Source organism: Magallana gigas, chromosome 2, assembly GCF_963853765.1.
Source record: "Magallana gigas chromosome 2, xbMagGiga1.1, whole genome shotgun sequence".
Taxonomy (NCBI): Eukaryota; Metazoa; Mollusca; class Bivalvia; order Ostreida; family Ostreidae; genus Magallana; species Magallana gigas.
The window spans coordinates 2,231,606-2,259,431 of NC_088854.1; the positions used below are offsets into that span (position 1 = coordinate 2,231,606).

At 34.4% G+C, this 27,826-nt stretch overlaps 1 protein-coding gene across 1 annotated transcript; it reads left to right on the forward strand.

Moving 5' to 3' along the window:
* Positions 1 to 7,555: 7,555 nt before the first annotated feature.
* LOC105345434 (transcription factor Sp9) lies at positions 7,556 to 14,232 on the forward strand. The gene is made up of 2 exons (XM_011453560.4): positions 7,556 to 7,714; positions 12,512 to 14,232. Exons 1-2 carry the CDS (start codon positions 7,694 to 7,696, stop codon positions 13,721 to 13,723), a joined length of 1,233 nt encoding a protein of 410 aa, XP_011451862.1. The 5' UTR covers positions 7,556 to 7,693; the 3' UTR covers positions 13,724 to 14,232.
* The last annotated feature ends 13,594 nt before the right edge of the window (positions 14,233 to 27,826 follow it).

Genomic DNA, 27,826 nt, shown 5'->3' on the forward strand with positions numbered 1-27,826 from the left:
AAAAATTTTAGACAAATATTTGTTGTACTTGAAAAACTATAAAAGAATTTATGGTGGTTAACTCAATTTTTTTTTTATAAAGTCTAAAACTTAGAAAAATGTCATTAATATTTTGTTTTATGAAAAAATAGTAGTTAGTAACCCTAACCCTAACTCCAAAAAGTTAATGTACAAAGCCTTTTTGGAGTTAGATTTCAGACTTTTTTCCTTGAACTACTTTTGTAAATACTGCATTAACAGTGTAAGTTATACTAAGATCTATGAAATTATACGACATTTTGAAATGTAAAATAGCAGATTATCAAAAACCGCTCAGCCAGGCAGACAAATATACATGGTTCTGCTTGTAATGTAATATCTTATGTTTAGATACAATAACTCTGGGATTCTCCAATAATAATTATTACATATTTCCAATGCAGTGTATACAGTTATATCAAATATTACAATCAACTTTCCCAATATCCGGAATTTCTGGCATTCGTAAATGGGTATTGTTGTTAAAGTGATATAAATAATTTTTAAAAATCAGTAGGGACACACCTTACTATGATTTACAAAACCTTGTCGGATTTTCAACACATCTTGTGACAACTGGAACTGTTTAAATGAATTGCATTGCTTTAAGAAAAAAAACCCAACCCTAATTCTTCAACCAAAATACTATATTCTTTTTTTCCTAATTTGTACACATGCAAAAACGCCATGACAATAAGAATTACTAATAATTCCAGCTGGTTATAAAAGCTTTCTCCAAAGTTTTCGGTTTCGGTTTATTTCCTAGATTTTTAATCATCAATAGAACTAAGAGCCCGAGCCATTTTACACAGAAATAAGAATTAACAGAGAATCAAGAGCCTTAGAGGACAGCGACAATGCTGTACTCGGGAGGGGCCAACCATTAGGGGACATGCCTTTAATCAGTTTTAAATGAACCCACAAGCTGTTGAAAGCAGCACTGACCCGAAAAACAACAGTGCGCGGAATCACAGGAAAAACTGACTCCGTCCACCCGGAAAATCGGTCTGCACCCAAAAGTCAGCGGCCAGTCCCCGTCCGACGGCGAAGGACTCCTTATACTTAAGAAAACCGGGGGTAATCAGGCAGAATTTATAAATCAATTATTTCACCATTAACCATCCTTCTACCACACTGAAAAAAAATACCAACTGATGAATATGAAATCTACGGCAAACAGATTGTTTCATATTGGCGGATAAAATTACTTCTAATGAGTTAGAATACTCATTCCGCTCTAAAGGGATCTATGAAAGATGAAAGGGAAGGTTGGGTGACTGGAGAAACTGTAGTTCATTTGGCAGAAAATATATTGACAGCCTTATCAATATAACTAGAGTTAAGCCTCTAATCCACGCCTTAAGATTTATAATTGTCGGTAATTCCTCGGGGTTACTTGGTGCAAATACCAAAGCCAAAAGGACCGTACAGCGTCCAGAATACACAAATGAAGTTAAACAGGTCTTTGATCAGTGCTTGTTACTTGCTTGATCTTCTAGAAAATACAGCACAATAACAGACAAACCGACAAAGTGGAGCTAGTAGTTGTCTTGGACAGACCTTGAGAGGCATTATAAGCTTTCTCCAAAGTTGTTGCATCAAGTTCGTTAACTGGACGATCCCGTAACTCTTTAACAAACCAACATTGTGTGGACACACCAACACCATTTTGACAAAATGTAGAATCTCAAAGCAGTATCGATTACTTAAACTGAAAAAGAAAAACAACCAGTATTTATTTTGTCATGGTAATTTCGTAGCATAAATTTTCATTCACAAAAACTACTGTCACTTAGTTAAACAAAAACGCAAGTGGCGAAGATACCAGAAAAGATGACTAACCATTGATTGATTTTATTGACCAATGGATTCCCTCACATTATCTCACGTTATATGTAGATCCTCCAAGTCTCCGCCTCCAGGTGCAAGTAATCTTAATCCAAGCCAGCTGCTGATTTCTAAAGACGCAGTTTGCAATGGTTTCTGCATTTGTTTTCAATTTTTGCATATTTGTTTGATCTAGTATCATGAATCATTATACATGTAGTTTTAAAGAACCTAACACACCTTGTTAGATAAATAATCCATTAAAATCAATAAGATGGCCATTTTATGATTATTTCAGAATATAAGTAAGACCACCCTGCTATGGCACTTTTCAGGGCATCAATCAAAACGCAGAGTGTGAATGAATCCACACGTATGTGAGCCATCGGCACATTGCATTGTTCATTCAATATTTTTATTTATTTGTATGTGTACACTGGTACATGTTATGGCAAAGCATATGTAGAATTTGTATCATTTTCATGGCATAATATTTAAAAAAAAAACAAAAAACAACAACTTATTTTCCCGAAATATTTTGAGACACAACTTCATGAATAAATATGTAAAAACGTCTAAGAAATGCCCCGTACATATGTACATGTATATAAAAAAAAGGGGGACGGACTTTGTAAGTTCTCTGTGATAATAATGATCTGTGGGGAAATTTGCAGTTGGATTTCTTTCCAGAAAGGCATCCAACAATGAATTTGATTTTAAAGTCACGAATAATTTATCACCTGGAAAAAAATATAAATTCAATCCGCAGAACCAGAATTCCGGTTCTTCCATTCATTTCAAATATGCACAACAAAAGCTGACTTTTTTTTAGCACATTGACAAGAACAGAGAATACGAGACGTCAACTTGAATTTACTCAGAGCTGCATATTTCAGCAATGATATTTAAGATCAGAATAACCCGTGAATTTTGTATTTTTGTAAACAGCCCTGCTTCTATTCAGGAGTCGTCAATGAGCGGGGGACTCGATGCGCTGGGTCGTCCAGTGTGAGAGGGACACGTTAACTAATGAATTAGAACGTCATCTGATCGGGTACTTGTTTCACCGTCATACAGGTGTTTACCTATACAGGTATCATAATTAATAAAGGTGATTCATCCGGTGTTAGGTTCCAATATTCCCACATTCCTCTGTATGGCTGATGAATTCTGCGGAAGGACGAAATGAGGCCGAGATATGTTAATTTGATCGTAGAACTTCTTAAGTTGTCAAATCCAATTGATTACGGAATAAAATACTCAAGAGCACACATACACGGACCGGCGTGCAGCAGGTGTAGGGATAGCGGGCTCCTAGTTGATTTAATATCAACATTCACTCAATACACTTGATCATTAAGAAATATTTCAGTTTTAATGAGACAGTGGCCTTCGGATGGGGATCTGGAGGTCACGTGATCAGATGGAGGGGTAAGGGGAGACCCCTCGCGGTGACGACATCTGCATTACCATTATATTGCTAATCAAAGAGACAATGACGTTATCATAAGAACGGACCACGTACAAGAGTCCGCCATGATTTCATTTCACTGAAACATAGACGAGAGAGCGAAGGAGGTTCAACCAAACTACAAACTTGTTTATTTTATTTGATTAAATTAATTCAATTTGATACTATTTCGCATGAATTCTCTGCACTTAATAAGGAAACATTGATGAAATAGCCTTTTACTCAAATCGTTTATGTTTTAAAGTTTAAGACCCTCTAATAAAGACAAAATTTGGTAAAACATTTTACTTTAGTTATAAACAATTTAATAAGATTATGATATCTTGTAAAATATGGAAAAAAAATATTTAAAAAAATTATTACTTTTTACTTCGTTCTAAAATCAAAAAAGTTAAAATTCAGGGGTTTTTGGGTTTGTTTTGTTTTTGATAAGTTGTACATGTACATGAAAAAAAAATTAATCTGATAGGAAGCATTTGGAAAATACATATTTAACAAAACATTTAGTTTCGAATACAAAGAAAAGAAATTGTTTAATGGATTCGATATGTACTCTGATAAATTTTTGATTATGTTTACATTTTATATAGTGAACCAACCAGAACGTGAATCGTGGTGCATGTGATGTAACAATTTTTACTTATCTTTATTCAACACCATTTCAGAGAAAATTTTGTTTCCTTGCATATTTACGAATTTCTGTTTAACAAATCTTATTATACAGTTTTGAAACTATGTGATTATTATTATATTACAATAAAAAAGTGAAATATGATAAATAAACCAAGTACGGTAAACCTTTTTTAAAAAAGTGTCTTATAATTTGGAACCGTTGCCCTTGTGTTCTGATTGGCTATATCATACTGAAACCTTGGCCATCTTGTGTTGGGTCCACGTGTGGGGTATGTGTATTTGTTTAACTTGAAATATAGGTAAATGACAAATTAGTGCAAGAAATCGCCTTACTCTCAGCGTTGCTTTCCAAATAAGCCAAATTACGAACTTCTTGAGAACATGTTAAAACCGTTGTCCAACAAGTCATTAACCAAGTTCTTAATATTGCAAATGTTTCCTCTGAAGAAAAGATTTTTTCAATCAGTTGAGAAGAGGGGAGCTAGAGTATTGTGCTTTTAATGTTTTATTTTGAATTCAGCACTGTAATTTATCTATTTCTTTGAGATCAAACCTTCTGGTGCTCTCGCTGTCGCTTTGAACTAGGGGGTGCTTCACGGTCGGTGCGAGGGGTGAGAGACCGCTATGTGTGTGTGTCGCATTTCTTCACGGCGAATTTGTTCAAACATGCCCGTGTGCTGGTATCTGTCAGAAAAATGAAATACTTTCTGCCATCACAGTCTTCTGTCTCTAATAAGGTTATTACGCCTGATTTCAAGTGGCTGATAAAAGCATTACTCCTAATGGCGCTTGAATATTTACGGAATAAAGTTTTATTCATGACAGAAAGATTCGATCCTAACCAAACTGCAATCTCCAACAATGACACAAATGAAAACTTATCTACAATTCTTTATTGGACTATTGAGTTTTTGTTGCCGTGAGTTGCTTGTACATATACGTACATTTGTAATAAGAATTAAAACAAAACAATTGATGTTTTGTATAAGTAATATTTTGCATTACCACAAGTACAAGTGACAAATCTGAAAACTCATTTTACACACTTGTAGAAAATAAAGTACATTAATAACTCTTAACTTTTTAAATTATATAATGTTGCCATTGCATACCAGCTTTATGAATCAAGCCTTGAAAGCCGGCTATGTTAACAAATCCGGAGTGTAGAGGGAGCGGAATGCCGTCATATGTTTGTCAAAATCTCAATCTCTTTCTTTCCAAATGATGCTCAACTAGAAAAATGGCAACTCAAGATTCCACTTTCATTTTATATGAACACACAGAGGCTAAAATGCAGGAGGAACTTCCACTGCACTTGGAGTTTGAGATGTTGAACCTCAGAAAGTATTGATATTAATTCTATTTATAACAATTTATTGTACTATTAAAAAACAAAACGCTCTGAAAAGTTATATATTACATTTTGATACCAATAAAAAGAAAAAGAAATAAATTGTTTTTGGTTTTTTTTTTGGTTTTTTTGTAGTTGCGAAAGTTAGACAAAAATTGCAATTCATCAAACATCAGTTTGCATCAATAATGTCGCTATGTCCCTGGCATCAGACTACATCCATTCAGGTACAGGTATATAAGCGTACACGTCACAGGCATCTTACTAACATAGTTTTCTCATCATAACAAATATACCCCCTACCTAATCATGAATTATTAGGTATATTTTTTATTACGACGAAACTATATTTAACATCAAGTGTTAGTGGTACGCATCTGTTGGTTGTTATTCCATGAATTAAAAAGTTTAGCAAAAACCTCTTCGGTAAATGGTGTTAGTTTTATGTTGATAGTAATAATAATGGTCTACCTTATGGAACCAAGGGACGAAACTCACTAGGCGTCAACCTTTATCAGAAGTATAATCAAAACAAATTGTAATTGATTTAAAACTTCAGCGTAAGATGAGTAAAGGGCACTGTTGTTACAGGTAAAAACAGTCAAGCATCATTTATTTTTTCTCCAATTTTGTTTTACTGTACAGCATTAAGTGTGCATTTTTTATATGAACTTTTTATAGAACTGTCACTGTCAATGGAAAATATATTCAAAATTTCATATTAATAACAGATGTACAGTAAATATTGTATAATCTTAGATTTAATTCACTTGAATACAATTCACAAAATACTGTTTGGTTACTTGTGACTTCGAAAGAAATTCAATTTATGATAGATAAATATTTTCTATGAATACTTCCTTCTGTTGAAAAATGATAATAAAAGAAATCCCTCTTTTAAATAATGCAACTGATAAACTTTTTGCATATAATGAAGTCCAAAACGATTGAAAATATAAAATATAAAGAGTCTAAATCATTTTCTTTTGAACGCCATTGATAACAAAAATAATTCGGATTTACACAATTTCTCTCAGGTGATTCATAACTATGTGTCAAAATGTGTTCAGCATACACTGCTATATCAAAACATTTAGTTTTGCCTTCATCTCTGACAGTCTTGTTCTGTCGGGTTCGTCCTTCTGACGCCTTCAAGCACCCCAAACTCTATGGGCCCGTCTTCAAGAAAGCTTTTAATTAAAATTGAGTTTGACGAATTTCAATTGATTATTTACACAATTCTGTCTGCATACATTAAACCTTCAACGCAGAATTAAAAAGTGTAACAAATGTTTCATTATACGCCGAACCTCTTTTGGGTCTTTTTCCAGATCACGTGACCTTACTTGGAGGACAAAGGAAGTTAATGGAAGATGACTTGTCAATGATATAGGCGAAAATTAGAAAGACCAAATTAATAAACTTGAGATTACAGCAAAATGAAAATCAAGTACTATAGTACTCAACGTCTAAAATGAGAACGGCCGAACAATTGACTAAATGCACATCATGTTATTAGATTGACATCACTAAATTCTGACACCCATTTTGGATTAATATTTCGATAAAAATGACAAGTATTTAGCTCAACACATTTCAGTGCAGTGAAAACCGCTGTTTTCTCTCTATTTGAATGTTGAATAAGGGTAAATTAGATAGTATACAATTTTAACCGGGCCATCATGATTTACAATTAAATTATTTTGGCAGTGTCGATCGAACCAAAAAAAATGTACGTAGATAAAATATATATCATGAGAAAATGTGACGGGACAATGCCTGAAATTTCAAGAACGTGCACTGGGTGGTCATCATGTAGATATCGAACAATGCTAGCAGTAATCAGGTAATTTGTTAAGTAAACTTTCATCTGCTTAAAGACAAGCGTTGCATTTATCAATTCATCTACAGTGAATATGATATGGTTCAAATTGCAATGATATTCCAACGATCTGAGAGCTTAGACTTGGTTTCATGAAATTATCTACCGTTTTAAACACATTTTAGCTTTTTTAACTCGGCGAAAAAGATATCGCCGTTTGATTTGATTAATTACAAGAATTATCCTTGATTTAAAACTCATCACGTTCAAACCATTATAGGTAACTTTTTATTCTGTGCGGTGGCCGTAATTAGGGATTAAAGGGGAGTTTTCTCGCTACTTGATATCAACCTTTTTTTCCTCTCTCACACACAGTCAATCATCTCGCGAGAATACAGCCTCCTCCAATGGGAGGCGGGTTTACATTACAGATCAGATAATGCGCACAGCACCAGAGGGCGGGCCGAGACAAATTAAATGTATACACAATTCGTGACATAGGACACTGAGGGCCGAGTATTTTGAGATGAACAAATGTTTGGGAACTAATATACACTCTCATTAAACAGAGATGGCAGCGACAGTGTTAGGGGTAAGTCTTCATTGTAATAATTGTGCATTCATATCGTTTTTCCATACCTCCAATTTTATCACGAGTTTTTCATGAGACATTTTGAGTGCGTCTTGAAGATATCACCCTCCAGGTTTTTTTCTTCATACAGGCTTCGTTAGTAATCTGTATTTACGTATAGATTTTTTGAGGAATAATTGCAGTGTTATAAGATTCTGCTAGAAATTTCTGTAAAATTACAGCCTCGACAGTACTTCGTTGCTGGAATTGGAAGAAGTCATTTTGGGATTGGCAATTATTAAATTCTTCTGAGTAGCTGAGGTGATGATCAGACCTCAAATTACGTTTTTTTCTGTTTTTATTACTAGTAAAGTTCTTGTTCTAATTAACGGGAAACCAGCTAAAATAACCATGTGACGAAGACGAGAAACGGACAAAACTTCCAGGGAATTCCGCTTTAATTAATGAATGCTTTCAAGATGAATTGCCAGTCGTTTTATTTTGAAAGTCGATAATTGTTTGAGTTAGTCGCATCAATTGAAAAATACGGGTATTGGGTGCTAGACAGTTAATATTTAAACTCTTCTGTTTTCTTCCGAATTTATCTTTTGGAAATCTAGACCCCGCTGCTTGATAACGAATTCGCATTTATTTTTATCAAACTTTAAAGTCTTCTTCAGTTTCACGCTATTCAAAGCTCAAGATCAACACTGAAGTGATTTCCATTGCATTACTTATCTTCAGATTTTATATTTTTTGTAGTGTGAATTTCAAATAAGAAGTAATCTATTGAGATTATATTTTGTACAGTGTAAAGAAAATTATTTCAATATCAAAAAGGTTTGAATAAGAATTACATCCATTAGTTTGCATAATATTAAATCTTCACATTTCTATAAACTCTTCATATATCTACGAATTGAAGCATATTCAATAACACATAACTGATGTTAATTAAGTAATTTTTGAAGTGACAGTGATACGGCCAGACAAGATTTACGCACTTTTAATTGGGGGTAAGCTGCGTTAGTGCTACATATCCTTGAGATTTCGATAATTAATACCTTCATTTGGTCGCGGCCATTTTTAGACTATATTCGTCTCTTTTAAAAGAGGAGTTTTGTACATAGATAGGGGAAAAAATCAAAATTTAGAGCTAAAATATTAGGAATTTCTCTTTACTAAGCCATAGTTGATGGCTTAAACAATCGCATGTAACATTTTACAGAGAATCTGTCTGTTAGTTTTTTGTCCATCAACCCTCCTTAATTTCCGACAGAACGTTAGATTGTACACGGTACCCAGTTTTTTTTAAAAACTTTTCTTTTGACGATTTTCTGCTTTGCATCTGAACAAAGAATTACATTGACGGGTAATCAGTAAATCAGCGTTCATTAAGGGAGGGCAATCACGCCTCATTTCTTCCTAAACCACTTACCAAACGCCTGTCATTGTATCATAGCTTTTCCTGTTTATAACTGATCCTTCTAAAGTCGAATAAATGTGCGAATAATTTAGAGAAATATTTGTTTATGCAAATTTAGTGGAAAAATTATTTGAAGTTTACAAAAACACAAAAACATATAAATTCTCTCTAAAGGTATGAATAAAATCATACTTAAAAAAAAAAAGTTAAATTGAATAACATCCAAATAATAAGTTCTCGATCATCAATTTTAAATATATGACAATTCACAGTACATGTATCTATATTATTCCATGCCTTCGAATTCTATCCGAAGTCCGGAAATAGAAAATAGATTTCTGGTCTTGTAAATTTATACCAAAACCTATCACACACAAATTATGGGACATTCAATATACCCTATAGTCATATAATTTTTCTAGAAATTAAATTATCTTATTGATTCCTTAAATGAAGTTTATTATTGATAAACATGGATAACTCTTTATCAATGTTTCAATTCTTATTATTCTCAGGAATGATTGAAAAATGTCTTAACGTTGTTAGTTTCGTTTTTCTAAATCTTTTAAAATTTACAGAGATTTAATGCAAAAAAATTGTAAAAAATTAAAACAAAACCCTGATTACTTAAATAGCTTGATTTTTAAAAAGGTTTAAGATAATAAACAAGTTAAATAAAATAGTACAATTTCAATCAAAATGAAATTTTTAATATCCGTGAAAGTACCCGGACATTAATGCAGTGAAGCGCGTTGATTCGTCTGTTTATTATTTGACCACACAATTGTTGATTGACTTGTGACACATTCATTTCTCGTAAATACTGATATATGTTTCCGCAAGGTAGGGCAGATAATGATTTCAATCTGTGGGCCTCAATCTGACTGCTATCGGTGTAAGATCAATCGGAGCTTGCGTGAATCAGACCCCAGACCTCTCGCTCCCCGGGTCCCCCTCTCCCTGGGCGTTACGTATTGTCACAGATTTAAGTAGAACGATTTCGTAAAATCAAGTCATACTGAGGCGATCACAATGAAAATGTGTGAATTTATAAACATGCTTTTTGTGCTAGATTTGTGAAGATTTCGAGGCATATTTTCTTTGATCTGATAATTAAGTGGTTGGGTATGTGTTAATATCGTTTCAAATCTTGAAATTGAAATCCATCTCCCTGATCTCGTTATTAATAAATTTGGATGCGTGTTTATAAAAATTACTCTTATCAACATATGGTGGTAATATATTTTTCTTTAGAAGCTGAAAAACTTCTGATCCCGAAGTTAAAAATATAATTAAAATGTTGCGTTAATTGTGGCGATGATAGACACTTAAACAAACAAACATTCCGTATCATATACAAATAAAATAAAACATAACGTATTAGAGTTTTTCATTGAAATTAGAATTATAATTTTGTAAATCTAATGCTTTTTATAATATGAATTAAAATAATTTAAATAGAAGTTTATAATAATGGTTTTCAACAGGTTTTTTTTTCTTTTTTGAGAGAAGGTATATAAAGTATAGATAATCGGAAAAAAGCATATTGTATATTTTTGAGTACGTGGATTAAAGAAGAACTAATTTCATGATTTTAAAAATATACTAAAAGATAGGTGATTAATACATATAGTCAACCAAGCTAATAATGGAAAACGACATCGTGTCAGAAAATTGAAGCTTCCTTGCAATTAAATAAAAGTTTGGAAAAACTACGGAAAAAATCAAAGGACTATAAAAAGTCCAAAGAAAATCGTAAAAATTAAACTACATAAATTATTTAACAGAAATGCTTATGATAAACTTAAAAGAAATATGAGAGAAAGATAAGCTCCTTGTGGGGTGTAAAATATGATAAACAAATTGAAGTTCATTGTAACTTTTTTTCTTACAGTGACAAGATTTTTTTTCAAACATTTAAAATTGATTCAAATAACAAGAAAAGCAGCATGCATCGCCGCAGTTTCCATAGAACTCTTTGATGCGAACTATGTTATTCTAACAAAGAGCGAGAGGTACTAATCGTGTTTTTCACCTGACTGTATCAACCTCTGAATGACTCACCTTGAATCGAATTTCCTGCGAGTTTCTCTCAAAACAGGTGCGAGGTCCACGATTTGATTTACTGGGTGTCGTATTTTTAATGTCAGAGTGCGGTGGTCAGAGTTATTTCGGAATAGAAAATTGATAGCACGTGGTCCGAAAACACGGCAGAAAATAAAACAATTATCAGCGAACAAACGATTTGTTACAGTTCAATTTTTAATATTCTACTTTATTATGATTCAACGAGAATCTAATTATTTTTGAAAGTTTTAAAATGAATTCCAGAGGCGTGAAAAAGCATTTATGATTTTTTTTTTCAATTTTAATCAAACACTCTAATTAAACTGTAACGAATTAGAGAGACGGTTAAATGTCAACATCCAAAAGAGGGATGGATGGACGGGGTCATTTTGTGGACTGTATTGATCTTCTTAAGGAGAAGAGCTCTGTACATAAAAAGATATAGGAAAATCCTTAAATTTAAAAGCTTAACAAATCATATCTTAACATTCAGGGTAGATATGACGATTACCCCCTCCTTCACCCCAGCCTCCTTGAAAGATTGATTATAAACACAGATTATTTGCATCGTTTGCAGATATTTTCAAAATAATATTAGGTGTGCAGTGTACATGTATCAATTGTTGTTTGTTTGTGATGCTACAAAGCTCATAGGGCTAGAACAAACTAGTTAATTACTGTTAAGGGCCACTGAGGTTAGGCAAGCTGATTAAGTTAGTGTGAAGTACACTTATAGCAGTGGTCCCCCACGCAGCTCTGCCCCAGAAGTCTCTCGCTAACTTCTAGGTTCTGTTGGAGAGCGATTGGGGAAACCTTCGATCGATGGGGACCGTGTTTCGGCGATACAAGGGTGACTTTTCAATTCATCTTCCCCCTGCTGTGACAGTGCCGTGTTTTCCTTTGACAAAGTTTAAATCCGATTACTCTTTAGAAAATCCCGTTTTCGCATTCAAGAGGGGAACATCTCATTTAAACGTCACAGGTCAATGCGTTTCCTTTGATGATTTTTCGTGTATTTGCATATTATTACAATTCTGCACAAATAATTTGGTTTCTTGATGGAGGTTTTAGAAGTTTACTATCAAGTCTAATGCAAAGTTATGAGCTATTTCCCCAATTTCAATTTCATCTAACACGTGTTGGTCCTTATAAAATTTCTCTCATAATGTTATGTCTGGTAAATTCACTGGAACATATGTCTTTCTAAATTGGAGACACCTAATTTTCTTCCTAATTTTCCAAAAGAGAGAATTTTTTGAGCATAAAATTTTGAATCAGGAACATGTAATGTATCATGCTAAATTAGCTGAATTCTCTCATTTCAGGACCCCTACCACATCGGGGGAGCCCCACTGGCGATGTTGGCCGCACAGTGCAATAAATTGGACAGATGTCCCTCGCCTCTTGGCAACTCATCACTCAATAAAGGCTTCCACCCCTGGAAGAGGCCGGTTACAGCAGTGACGGCGCCGGACCCCATGACTTTCTCATCACAAAGAATACCCGGATTAAACGCAAACATGTCCGCCTCCGGTTTGAACTACAACCGCGTTCCTATAACTTCTGTCAGTACGGCTAACGGGAGTAGCGATTGGTTACATCAGTCGCCTGCCTCTCAGCATTCAAACGATACTCCATCACCTACCTATCCCCCCAAAATGTACTCAGAAAACTGCATGAGCGGCTCAGTGCTTGGAAACGTGTACTCACGACTCCCAACGTCCATGAGCGGTCATCCGTACGACTCTTGGTCTTTGAACTTGACGCATCACTCAACGGTCAAGGACGTCGGCACTCCGCCAAACACATCCGCGTCGTGGTGGGACATGCATTCTAACCATAACTCGTGGTACTCAGAGATCCCCGGCTCTACCCCTGGGATCCACTCCTCTTTACCCCCAAACTACTCCAACACAGACTATAGTTTGACTCATTCGTTAGGATCCTCCAGTAATCCATACCTGGCTAGCAATCAGCATTTGCTATCGGAGACGTACAAAAGTATGTTTCCGTCACAAACTGATATCGGTGCTAACTCAATGAACCAATTCTTACCAAGACCGGTACTCTCAAATGTGACAACATCATCAAAGTCTCAAAGACGCTTGGCAGGCAGGGCAACATGTGACTGTCCAAACTGTCAAGAGGCTGAGCGACTTGGACCGGCTGCTGCCCACTTGCGCAAAAAAGCCATGCATAGTTGTCACATTCCCGGATGTGGCAAAGTCTATGGAAAAACCTCTCATCTGAAAGCACATCTACGATGGCACACCGGGGAAAGGCCGTTCGTCTGCAACTGGTTGTTCTGCGGGAAGCGCTTCACGCGGTCGGATGAACTCCAGCGGCATTTGAGAACGCATACAGGCGAAAAACGCTTTGCCTGTCCAATATGCAACAAACGCTTCATGAGAAGTGATCATTTGAGTAAGCACACCAAGACACATAACTGTGGTGATGGCAAAAAGTCGGACTGTAATTCAGACTCTGATAACAGCAACGACAAACCAGCGATAACCCCGGGCGGTGGCAAGAAATGACCCCAGGGTCAGGGCACCGAGACCCAACCCCCCAAAACCAAAGATTTCACTAGGAATTCTGTACCCAACCCCTTAACATTGCATACAAAGTATGCCTTACTTGTGAGGTAATGACTCCCTCGTTAGTCACATCGAAGTTAAATGCTGGTGTCTTCCCGAACATATAGTTGCCTACCTTATCCTGGTGCAAACTTGTTCTGTTACAGTTCATCTACATACCTCTGTCTTCAGTGTTTCGACTGGGGAGCGACAATCATGATATTACCGTGAGGTGTGTTCGAAACATACATTGAACGACTTATTATTTTTTTTTTTTTTAGTTTTTGGGTGTGAAATTCTAGCAGACACTCTAGAAACACTAGTGTATAAATGCATGAAGAATGTTGATTATTGCAGTGAAAGCAAAGGAAATTTTCAGCATTTCCTCTAGTGTACTTTCATTAGCTGACGAATATTTACCATTTGTTTGTTATAATTGACGGATAATAAATAAATTCAATTTTAAATAATATTGCTTTAGATTTAATTTCTCAAAATGAATTGACTAAGAATATGCGCGAAGAAACCCCAGTTTAAGAAAAAACCCATAAAAATATGAATACATCTCTTAAAATATTCATGAAAAATTATAGGGGAAAGTTGTTATACACATATATCTATATCTACGTAGTCTATTCGTTTACTGTAGTGGTAACTGAACCATTTTGCAGAGGCAATTTAAAATTAAAAATGTTTATTTTTATTGTTTAATTAATTTTCTCTCTTTAAAACTTATAGTCTTATATTCTAAGTAACATTGTCACAATTTTTCTTTGAAAAAAAATCCCAAAATGAACAGATTTCATGGGTGAATACTGTTGAGATAATTAAATTTCTGTAGCATACAAGTAAACTTTAAAATTCATTTTTCAAGACGTTTTGAAAACATATAGTAGATACTTAATGGTTGCAAAATAAAATTAAATGGTTTGTGCTTAAAGATGTAGTTATATGATAAGCCTTTTATGGACATATGGATATCAAACCTGTTAGAGCTCTAGGTTTGAGGGCATCGCTTTTCTGTTCAAACATTGCCTGTAATGTCTTTTGAGGCAATTGCTTTTCCTGTCAAACATTGCCTGTTGATAACCGGGAAAATGAAAAAAAGGGAACGGAATTACAAATATTATTCATAATCTACTTACATCAAACACTTGTTTCAAATGTTTTAAACGTTTTTCTACTCAAAATACAGATGAAAAGGAAAAGAAATTAATTCTATTTCAATCGGTAATAGAACACGTTTTAAGTTGTCTTTTTCAATTCGCTCTTTGCGTGCTAAACATCAAGTGAAAGAAGTCGAATTAGTGTAAATATGTATGCAGTCTGTCTTAATTTATATATCATTTGGCCTTTTTTCATTTCATTTAATTCTTGAAAGTAAATGCGAAATCACATATTTACGTACAGGAATATATGTTTCAGAACAACATTTTGCTGTTTGATTTTCGGGTGCAGCTCGTCTGTTAGCTGTTTTATGCAATATGCAAAGCAAAGATAATAGGGTTTTTCCTGATATATAACTAATGGCCTACACGTGGCACTGTAATCATAAATAATTTACCGACGTGGTATATGAAATGATTAAAGCACTTAAAACGCTAGCTCTGCTGAACAAGGGGTGTCGAAATCTTTATGATGAAGACTCCCAACAGCGCACAACAAATAGTTCCGGATTTCACCTGCAAAGAGTTAAGTCTTTGCAATAACGTTTCAAGTACCTGGTGGAGCTGATTAAGACTTATTTGCTGAAGTGTTCGGCGGTTTTTGGTGCTCTTAGATGCTCCAGGGACCCCTTGCCATCATACAACGCAGTTAATTCAAGGAATCTCTTTTAAAACCATTTCTGTCGCTGTTGGTACAAGATGACAAGTAGAAAAAAATCCGATGTTGTAACTTAATTTTTATAAGTTGCTAGGAGAGTGACAGTTTGATAGGAATAATTAGTGTGTTTACCCACATTTAAAGAATTAACATCTAATAAATGCTTGGTGTAATGTTTTAGGCAGAAAATTACTCCAATACAGGTGCACTGAAGACCCCCCCCCCTTTCCATTATAAAAGTCCCACAAGAAACAAAGATTTAAATATTGGAGAAAGTGAAAAAAGAATAACAAAACGATAGACCGTAATAAAACAAGAATTCCACACCCTACCTCCCGCATTCTGTACTCTCTCAGTGCAGGTGTTTCATGCTCAACAAAAATCAGATACCTCAATTATTTCAGAATTAAACTTTATGCGACATTTTTAGTTTGCTATGGGGGCTGAAACAGGGATCTCTGTAGTTCTGTGCTCTCTGTGCCAGCATCAGAGGGTTCCGGGGACCCTAGTGTCGCCATGGTTCAACTGACCAGGGCCCCCATCTGTTGTAATCACTCCCTGTGATCGGTATCAAACGAGAGAGAACTAAAATTAAAATGATATTAAGATGATAACATGACGCAATCACGACATCTTTCTGTTTGAAGAGGCCATCAATTTAACGATTAAGTATTGTTTTCAGGCTTTACACTGATGATGATTCCATTTATTCTTTATCTTCTTTAAGCTTTGCAGCTTATCAGAGTAAACAATGAACATAGTTAAGTACAGAGGTGGGTGTTTTACTTGCAGGAGACCCCAGTTCATAAATAGATAGGAAATACGACATAAGTAAAGAAAAAAAAAATCAAAAGAACAACAAAACAGGTATTTACAGTATTAGTTCTCAATTTCATACTTAAATTAATTTAATGATAAATCTGATGATAAATCTAATGATGATTACGATGATGATGATGAATCTGGTGAAGATGTATCTATTAGTGATGATGATGATGATGATGATGATGATGATGATGTGATAACTATGATGATGGTGATGAGTAGAATGACAATACACTTTTCGTTATAAAATTTATGCTAGTGGTATTACAGTTGATATGCACATTTGTTCTTGTATTTAGCATCTTTTGAAATTTCATAAACATTATATGACTTCACAAGAGACCTATCGAACCCGTAAACGCCAAATGAAATCATAAAACCCATTTGATAGCTTCATGTTTCTAGTGAGCCGGTGTAACTAAATCTCGGCTTTATTGGAGTATCCACACCAACGTAAATATTCATCAGGTTTAACCATCTTTATGTTCATGTAAGTAATAAAAAGTAAGGCCGACACTTAAACAGGAGACTGTGGATCTCCAGCACAACAACAAATTACAACAAGGGAACGGTTAGGACCGGTGTACGGCAGAAACTTGATCCACTCCTATCGGGCTACAGTTTAGTAGGTATGACTTTAATAGCTACAACAGATTGCTATTACATATGAGTTAAAAGACTCTCTTTTCTTTTTTCACTTGAAAGCCCTTTTATATTACACGATTGAAAGTTGATACTCTTTTAAAAATCATTTATTTACTTTTTAGACTGTTTGTCCTAGTGTAAGTAAATGATTGCTTTTATGTCAATTTGTTGTTTATTTTTACATCTATTTACAATGGTCTGTTTTTAAATATATATCATCCATCCATTAAAAAACCTATAGACCAAGGTCTTTATATAGTTTATAAAAAAGATTAAATTTAATATATATTTTGATCACTTTCATTGCATGTCATTTTATTGTAATTATCACAATTTTAAATTACATTGAACACGGCCATATAATGCTTCTGATAAAAAAAAAATAGATATTATTTTCTACGGATAAGCGCTAGACAAAATGAAAAAAAAATGAAATCTGGATGTTAACTGATTTATTAATCTGGATTATCTGGTTGCATCCAAACCCGCCAGGATGAAGACCAACAAGAGTGTAATGTTCCCTCAATTTACAATTTATATACATTAGATCTAGTTTGTCTGCGGAGAGAGGGCTAATGGTATACAACATACAGGCATTTGAACCGGGGTTCTGAAACTCAATCTTGGATAGGAAAAAGGGTCCCGTCAGTTTGATGAGCCAAATTTAAATTTACAATCCAGTCTTTTAACTTTGAAGTTAGTTTGGTTATTAAGCAATTATTTCACTTAGATGAATTTAGAAACCAGTGCGCGCATTTCGTAAAAGATACCACACATCCCGCTGGAGTGACTACACCTTTGATGCAGTCTTCGGGTTTTTGAGTGAGCCTATATACTGATTCGGATTACAAACATCACCATATATTTAATAAACATTGGATGCCAAGGCTTCTCTCTTCCACCATTTTTAATAGCCAAGAAGTTATAAACATATCTAAAGGATCGTTATATATTTATTTCCACGAGCTTAAGTGTAAAATGTCTCCCTCGCTGGTGTTTGATGTAACAGCGAACAGTTTTATTAACCGAAATATATCATGCAAACATAAGCTTAGAAGGACACGAGTTTTCTTTAATTTGTGAAGTCTGTAATATATTCGTCTCCAGTGAAGATAAAATATAGATAATGAGAAAGCCAGGATAATTTCCCTGCACTTTTTGTGGTAGAAGCAAAGCAAACCAATCAAAGTTTGTCTTTTGAGAAAAAAAAATCTCTTTTGTTTTGCATGTCTGCTATAATCCCTAATGAAAGCTAATCGCTAATCTTCAGAGGAAGAAAACAATTAAGTAACACATTTACCACGTTTATAGTATCCTTGATGCCAACTTTCTAAGAAAGAATAATGGCTACTGTGAAACTGTGATGACGTCACCACCGTCTGCTTCATCCTTGCAAATGGCTTTGTCACTGCACGAAAAACACATCACAGTACTGGTGTTGCCAAGGAAAATAGCCAGTATTGGAGCTCTTTATTTCTTTGTAGAACAGGAAAATATTATGAAAATCAAAGAATAACTCTGGACAGGAATGCGGTATTTGAAGCTTCCATGATGAAATAGAGGTCGTGTTTGATTCATTAATACTGAGCGCCATCTAAAACATATTTTGTTACACTTTAAACTCTTCAAACATGGAAGCGACAAAACGAGCCAAATGGTCTAATTTTCTATCCATATATCCAATAGGAACTCACATGAATAAAATTCATGTTTTTTATCAAAGACTTCAAAGAAATATTCTCGTCATGTAAAACACATAGATGTATACAAGACATGTGTTGTATTAAATTGGAATGTTTTGATATAGAATTATGGAAGACGAGGTGTTGCTCTGGGTCAGTTTATTGTCATTTCATACAGCGCACCCTTCTGCTTCCCCAATCTCCAGCTATGTAGCAAACGATGGCCTTAACCAGGAATTTTACGCTTCAGCTTGTCATCTTATAAATCGGTAACGATCTACATAAATTTGTCACGGGATCACCGTATAAAATACGCTTTAAAACTTCAATCCGGATTTTTATCGGTCGTGTATTGACGATTTTTCTTTTTTAGTAGATTTTTACCTCCACGGTAGCCATTTTCTCCACGCTTCATTAACTGTAAGGCACTCTCCTTTTATTGAATTATGGAGTGGATACAGTGTATTCCTGGGCTTGATTGGATAAATTCCTTGACGACCCTGAATTTAGCACCTTCTGTGAACTCCATGGTGGACCCTCCATAGACCCCGGCCGGCACCGTGTGTCGGCTGAATGCTGGCTACTTTAGGTTCTCCTGGTCTGTGTGTTTGTTTGTTTGTTTGTTTGTTTGTTTGATTGTTTGTTTGGCTGAATGGTTGTTTAGCTGAATGGTTGTTTGCAACAGTTGGTTTATAAGAAACAAACTTATGCTTGTTGCTTGCAATTTCACAATGTCTTTTTCTGTTCTTTTCTTTTTAAGATACTTATTTCAGTCGATAAAAATCAAAATTAACAACATTCTGAGCATAAATGACTTATTCCTTTCATTTATTAAATAAGTTTTTAATTTGTTTTTGAAAATAAATTGATATTTATTTTTGTAGCTCTTTAAAAAGAGATACTACTACGTGATAAAAAAAAAATCCCAAGATCATCATTTCCCAAACCTGTGTGCAATTTTTTTATGCAGATGATGTTGAAATGCTTCGAAAAAGATTACTATGACCAAATATCGCAGTCAAATTTTATTAACTCTTTCCTTTCTGAACACCTGTGGGACCATAAAAATTCCGCTTGAATTTCTATTATGGCCTCTTTACCTTTATGTTGAAGATACATCGAGTCGTAACAATTATCTGAAAGAACTTTATTTTCAAAAGAAATACAAAGAAAAGAAAAGGATTCTATATCAACTTATTTATGACCATTCTTTTAAAAGTCTGGCAAAACTTTAATCTGTTCGGGATGCCCTTAGGAATGTTAAATACTAAATGATGTATTGGACTGGCATCAAAATGAAACTCAAGATGGAAACTAGTTTAGGCGATTACACGTTCTGGATATATATTTATAGGCAGACGGGAGTTTTTCTTGAAAAATATACGTTTGAAGTTTAAAATTATTCGATTCTCTGAGCATGTTTCCGATGTCACGGGTGATTTAGGATAATATTTTCAGGAAACCACAAGTCAGCACTGATATGGTTTATCTTTTATAGCCTGACAAATCAGGGCTGAGGAATTGGGGGTAATACACATGCAGATCTCAAAATAGTGAAATCTCATAGGATGAAACATTTAGAAGATTATCATTTCGAATATTAAAAACAATATATATGCATTTACTCTTTTATTGTTTCAAGGGTGTGAAGACTGTTTACATGGGTTTCCATTTCCTGGAATTGCATTCTTCCACGTAAGCCCCCAGACGTCGCTTTTTCCCACAATCGGAGCCGAAGCAAGACTATCAATCAGTAAAGAAACCATGCCCCTGTCACCAAGGGGACGTAACTCGCCAGATAACGATCGTTAGGAACACCTCGCGATTTACCCCTATGTTCTAACAGTGATAAGACACATACGTAACACAGAAATCAGCGGAACAAATGAATTGTCCGAAAAGAACATTCATCCATCACTTGCGCTGTGCTTTCATTTTTAATCCCTCGGAACGAGGACTCTGTTGAAGTGTGAAACGATATCCGTATAATGGGGAACCTTTTCAGACACTTGCCCGCAAAAATAAAAAAGGAAGAATTCAATAAAAAATGGCGCTGAATTATCGTGTATCCAGCCGAGAGATCACCCCTGGGCCCATCTTTTAATGTCATTGAAATTCAACGCCGTCTTATTTGTTTGTTTTGTTGAATCTAACTGTGACAAATTTTCGTCGCGAAATACAAGAGCCAGGGTGAGACTGTACATGTAATTCAGTAGTAATGACCTTAATTAGACTCCCCCACCATTGAGAAGATGTGAGACGCATCACAGCTACCACTAACTTTGAAGTCGGAATATTATTTTCAATTTAGATTGAATGTATCCCGTGGTACGAGCGACGCCTGCTCTCGCCATTCCTTGTAGGGGTTGACAAGTCAACTCTTTTGATTTGCATTGACATGCGCAGTGATTTCTTCGCCTTTGCACATACCTTCCCCCAAGCTCTGCTCAAAACCAAGGTGTTAAAATCCACGCGAGGAATCTTGCCGATTGTGTATACATAATGGCCTGGACGTAGCAGCGATAAACCTCGATTTCCTCAGAGGTTATCCTATTTCATGCATTTCTTTTTGCAAAATTTGTCTATGGGTGACAAGCCTTTCACGTGATTTTGAAAGAGTAACAATGTCCTTTTCATCCGTTTCCCTTTTACGGCATAATTTTACGACATACCGGCTTTATTTTGAATTATGTAACGCGAAACCATTGATGAAGATAAAATATTTAGATCTTCATAAATTCTGATTTTTGACATGTTAATTTTCTATGACAAGGAAAAAAAACTGCTGCTAAACTTTATGAATAATTTAAAAGATATAAATTTGAAAAACTTGAAATTTGAAATATGGAGTTTTATTCGTTTAGTTTAAGTTTCTGGCGTAAAAAAAACCCTGTTAATTTCAATCTAATCATTCCTTTTTCTTTTTAAAGTATAGCATTTTTTAGCAAATGTATATTTACGAAAAAATGAAAAGTTAAAAGGCAGTGAATCACAAACAATTTGACGAGTGCCCAATGACATATTTCACTCCTAACTTTTTTCAGTATAGCAGTTTCACCGATGAGTAAGATTCAGATATCTTACACCAAGAAAAAAAAGTTTTTCTCGAATTTCTTTAAACGAAGGGTCAACGTGAATTCTGAATAAAACCCAGGAATAGAATTGATGGGCATTCTGCGCTATTAAAATAAAAGGTAATTTAGCACACCTGTGAGGGAGATGGTGACTGATAAAGAAATACAATTTGTCCGACTATCAGTTTTCTCCTTTTTTCCAGATCTTTAGCAGATATAAACGTTTTCTTGTAGATTTTATTTTTAATTTGATTGTCGGCCGTGAAGAAACTTCAGCCTTTCCATTAAAATTTTCATCATTATCTTGTCGCACTATTGATGCTTATCTTTTTCACATCTGACATTTCCTTCGGGGGAAAAGAAACCCCATTGAATTTATCCGTATGTATCACTTTTAATACCTGATGGATTAGGAATGAAAGTGTCAATTTCAATTGAAACCGAATTTCACGTTTACATAGCCCGGCTCGATGGGTAGGTGCGATATACCATTATAAACCAGCAATTTATGAGCAAATCTCAAATAAATCAGTTAACCCTACCGCATAAAATGACTCCCAGTATTTTTCAATGGGCGATAAAGTAATGATCTAATAGCAGAAAATGTCCAGTTTTATTGTTGCCTTTATGTATTCAAGATTGCCTTAGTAGATAAGCCATTAAATTAGTATATCAAACAGTTTCTGGAGATAAAGTCGCCGGACGCTCGACCACAGGCGACGCGTGACGTAGTACCTACGACACAAATACTTAGTATATAATAATAAGTACATAGCATACTACATTAATGGTGTTTGACTGGTCTTTTCTGTTGTTTAAATTACAACGTGTATATACAGGTTAACGATTTAAAAAAATTAATTCGACAAAAGACGTTTTGTCATTCAGTAAAGTAAGTTTAAGTGAAAATAAAATGACTTGGTTCATTTTGACATTAGCATTACATTGTTATTAATAGAGAAAATTAGCTAATTGTATACTTTTTTATCGATGGGGAGAAAATTTCTTTTAAAAACTAAATTGCCCACAATTGTAATTGTGGACCAATCTGACTAAATTTTGGACTATCTGATTTAGAGCTGAATGGCATTAACACTGCAGACGACACCTCTGGCCGGCAGACGACAATGAGATGACCCGGATTAGAACGTCAAAGGCGCAAGAATGACCGCCCATCGGTCACCCCTGCTTGTTGATACAAGATGTACCAACCATCTTTTATCCAAACATCTTTTCTCTTTCAATTGTATTTCTTAAAGACAACAGCTCATTTTTATCCATGTCGCCCGGGTTCTCACCCCTTGCTGAGCTCCCTGCTCGGGTTTATTTTGACACCTCTCTGAGAAGAAATATCCACAACATATTTTAACTCTTTAATTGTGCATTATTCCATACTTTTCTTCTGTTTAAATAAAATAAAATAGCGCAGAAGAAACAACCACACAGACCTAAAAGATTTGTCTATGACGAACAAATCGCTGTTTTGAGTTTAATAAAAGAAGATGAATTCATTGTGTGTGCACACAAAAACTCGATACTAAAAGTGTCAACGTTCTATTTACTTACTACACAGGGTGACTCATCGCCTGCATAAAGAAAGAGTTTTTCCTATTAATCATTTTAAACTATCAGGCTTTGGGTCTAATTTCTAAATTTCACAAGAAAAGTTTTGAAAAGAGCTTGTAGGAAAATTAAGAAGTTTTGAATTGAATGTCTGTTATTTCTTTATTTCATACATATTTTTCAAAAACAATCAAAAACAGGGAGCAAAGTTGTGCACCATTTCCAGCCTCCCAATCTCTGCTCATTGATCAGAATTAAGATCATCTCCCAAAACAGCAGGATGACAATTCATATATTAATCTCTAGATTGAAGTTAATTCGAGTCAATAGCGGGTAATTGCGGTAATTTATGGCCTGTTTTAGTCCAGAATCCATTTTGGAAGCACTCGATTACTGTCTTAACGAGAGTGAGATGGTAGAAAGGCGTAAAATCCGAACCAAAAACGTATATTTAGACGTCAAATCAGGCCATCAAGCAATCCCTGCGTTTCGTTTTGGCGGGCTATAATTGTAGTTCCTGGCGTTTCCTTGACATGCGTTAGTTTGACGGCGAAGCGTGCGTTTCATTTTCATCGTGTAACGGCGGCCATGATTACGCCGAAATAGAGAAGTTTCAGCCAAGAATCCAATTAAAAGAATCTTACTTCATCTTACGACTGTAAATCACGTGATCCTTACAACGACACCTAGCGGTCATAACACGCAGGAAAATGAAAACAAGGCGTTGCTTACAGATTGTTAAATTAATTGTCAATTGATTTGGAAGAGCTTTTGTTAAATGAAATTGTGTTAAATTCATTCAATAATTCTATTATATTAAGTTTCCTTCTCGGAAGAAATCAAAGCGTTTTCTATTCAACAATTTATTCTAACAACATATAAAAAAAAACATATTTAAAACTCTATGTAATATAAATATTGAAATGTAACTACTGATGAATAGATATTTCCAAATCTACTTGTACTTGCGGATAAATTGATAGGAAATATAATGTTCAAAAGGCAAATAGCAGAAAGCTTAATAAAAAAATGTTTGCAGCACAAAATATTAGTCCTTAAAAAAAAAGAAGTTGCATGGAAATAACGAAATAGAAATAGAGTGATGGGAGCCAGATGTCGCGCGAGGTCAGGAAGGCCATGTTGGACAACGTTGCAAGTTGTTTGTTCCAGTCGTACGTCAATTTTATAAAATTACCCATAATTTCGCCGACGACAATTCAGTTTCTTCATCAACTGGGGTTCAATCCCGTAATCGGAAGCATTAACTCGCGGAGAAATTGACACTGACGAGGAAAGCGTGCAATTAATGGAAGATTTCTCTATCTAATCAAGAAACACCGGCTTAAAGAGGAACATCCGACCGTACCTCTACATGCTACTTACAGCAGCGACAATAGAAAATTAACAGATATTAACTCGGCCTTCATTTGCTCGGATTGTAACAGAATTGTATGAAGACGCAATTATCTAAAGGTCCAATTTTTTCAAATAAAATTTAATATTTTCATGAAGTTGCTCTTTTCTTTAGGATGATTAATGAGATAGAATTGAAGTACGAGAGCTGCTGATTAGCTTCATTCAATTATCAGAAAATCTTATAACTAAAATACATGTAATGTAATTTTTGGAGCCCGTATCAATTGTTTGCTTCTTGGGGGAAAAAATTCCCTATTATTAAAATTTTATATTAAACATTTCTGATTTCCGATCAAAAAATAATTTATACTAATATTGTTATATTGATATTCAACATATAATATAATTTTAATTATGCTCTTTACATGATTAAATTAGTCCACAGTACTAGTATAATTGCAAGTTATAACCGGATTTTTGTTACCATCATTCTGTTGCCCCTTGAGGGCCCTTAATCGGTGGAATAAAATTGAATTAATTTCTTGAAATACTATACTTTAAAAACGTATGTAAGTATAATTCTACATTTTCTAACATTTATTTCAAATATCTAGATCTGTTGTAAATATTGTTGATATTTCTGTTTTAGTGTGCATAAAAAACTAGCAGCTTTACGTTGAGACCAAGTTGTGTTCATATTTAAAAAAAAATAGAATATACTCAAACCCCATGACTCTTTCAATCTCATTTTGAAAGTTTTAAATGAATTCATTTTCACAAGATTAACCAAATTAATAAATTCTGTTACTTGAATTTTTTTTCTAAATTGGATATGTTTTGTTTTTACTCTGTGACATAATTAACTAGCCCAAACTCTGAACAGTTTCACAGTAGGCATTTGGTATATCATAATATTAAAAACGTTTCATCATGATTTAAAAAACACAAATATATATCATTGATAATTCTTTTGCCACTGAAGAAAGATGAGTGTCGTAACCCATTCATTTTTGTCAAAGATGAAATATGTTGAATACGAAAAGTCCATTATTTTTTAAAATTGAAATATCAAAAGATAAAAATAAGTTATAATTAAGCAAAAGCAATTCACATTGAGTGATTTTCTTAAAAATCTCAATACCTTTTCGTTCCATCATAAAATGTGCATGAATGTTATATATCATAAAACGATTTCTCATCGGTCATCAACTCCCCGGTTTTGTATCGATACATTAGTTTTTGTACTGGTATCATGAATGTAAATTGCACACATGTCAATATGAATAAATATTGTTTAAACTAATTTCTACAGATAATCTTCGTCCGTAACAAATTTCCCCATTCAGGTGGTGTCACCTTGACGTCCATTTCAGACGTAAATCTCGGTAATGTTCCCTCTGTTTTTTTTTTTCCAAAGTACTTCCCCGGTCAGTTATAGTACATCCACAACGCCCTAAGTGCTAGAGCCCTCCAAATAAAGTATACGGCACTCCATTTAGTCCATTTATGGCCCGCTCATGATAGTTTTCTGGTGATTTGTGATCGTGTTATGGACAAAGAAAACAAATTTTGAAACTGACCCGAGGGATATACAATTAACTCTACAGGGTCTCAAAATCTGCCATCAAGGAAGATAATTGGATCGTTTACGCTAAACGTTTCCATTTCCAGGTCATACTGCCTTTATATATGTTGTATGTACACCATAATCTATCTAAATATTTATAATATATTTATTTACATAAGAACACTCAGTAACAATATGGAAACATTGATTAAATTTGGTTTTATTTATTTTTAAGTAATAATTCTAAATGGCAAATAAATATAAAAATCAATTCAATTCTCTTCTTTCTTACAGTTTTTGCTTGTTCGTTAAGAATCATTATTCATTTGTAATTTGACAATATGCAATTCGTGAAATCCATTGTGTTTTATAAATAAAACTACATCGTCAAGCTAAGATTGATAAATGCATAGTTTAATTTAAAATTTCCAGATAAATAAATTGGCATTTTAAAGTACACCAATTTCAATTTAATTTTTCCATACAGAATAAAAGAAGACCCAGGCATCTACGTTAAATTCGATTTAAATGAGCTATACCCTCGTGCACTTTACAGTCTACAAGTCTAACACCGCATTCAGGTTCAGTAAACCCCGCGTGTAATATGTAAATATACAGAGTGGTCACATACGGACGTAATCTGTCTCCACACACTTCTCGGGACGAGGGTCACAGATCCTCACTCGTCTACACCTTTTTTATGTAATCAGACAGGATTACGGTTATTCTTTCAGACCCAGGTCCGCCTTGGCCCTCCTGGGGGTCGACCTAAGAACACCCATCCATCATGTGCTTCACCCCTCAGACAACCCTTGAGTCTAAGATCCCTCTACAGTCAAGTATTTCACATCTCTAATCGTCTTTCATTTTGTATTACATGTACCTCAACTTAAAACCATTGAAAATATTTTTTAGAAAATTTTGTTCCTACCGTTGAAAATTTAATAAATTATTTCTCACTTTGAAACGATAATATTTTTGTTTTTTTAATCATTTTTGTGAAAATTTACGAAATTATGACACACATCGATCAATGAAGAAAATAAACATTAATATCTTCAAAATAGTTGAACTGAAATGGCTAAACATTGGCACTTTTATTTTCCCTTAATAACTGCTGAATACACAGAAATCAAATGACTTTTCTGATCGAAAGTTAAAACCCTCGCACGCCCAACCCAACCTAGGGGTTGTTCGGCACTCCTCCATTCTTTTTCTAGAACGCAAATAATACATCTTATCGAACGAAATTACAGCTTTTTCGATCTCAGTGTCTGCTCGGAAGTAAAGTCGATTCTTGGCAGAATATCGGTGAGAGAGTCCCGGAAATAGCGCAAAGAACAGAAATCTTTTACCACTATTATGACAACCTTAATTGAATTAAATAATTTAAAATTTTCGCATCAATATGTATCCAATTCATAATTTTAATTTTTTTTTTATGTAAGTTCAATTTTGAGTATAAATACAAAAGACAACTTTTCGTGTTTGCAGTGCATTTTCCCCCAGTTAAATATTTACAATACTT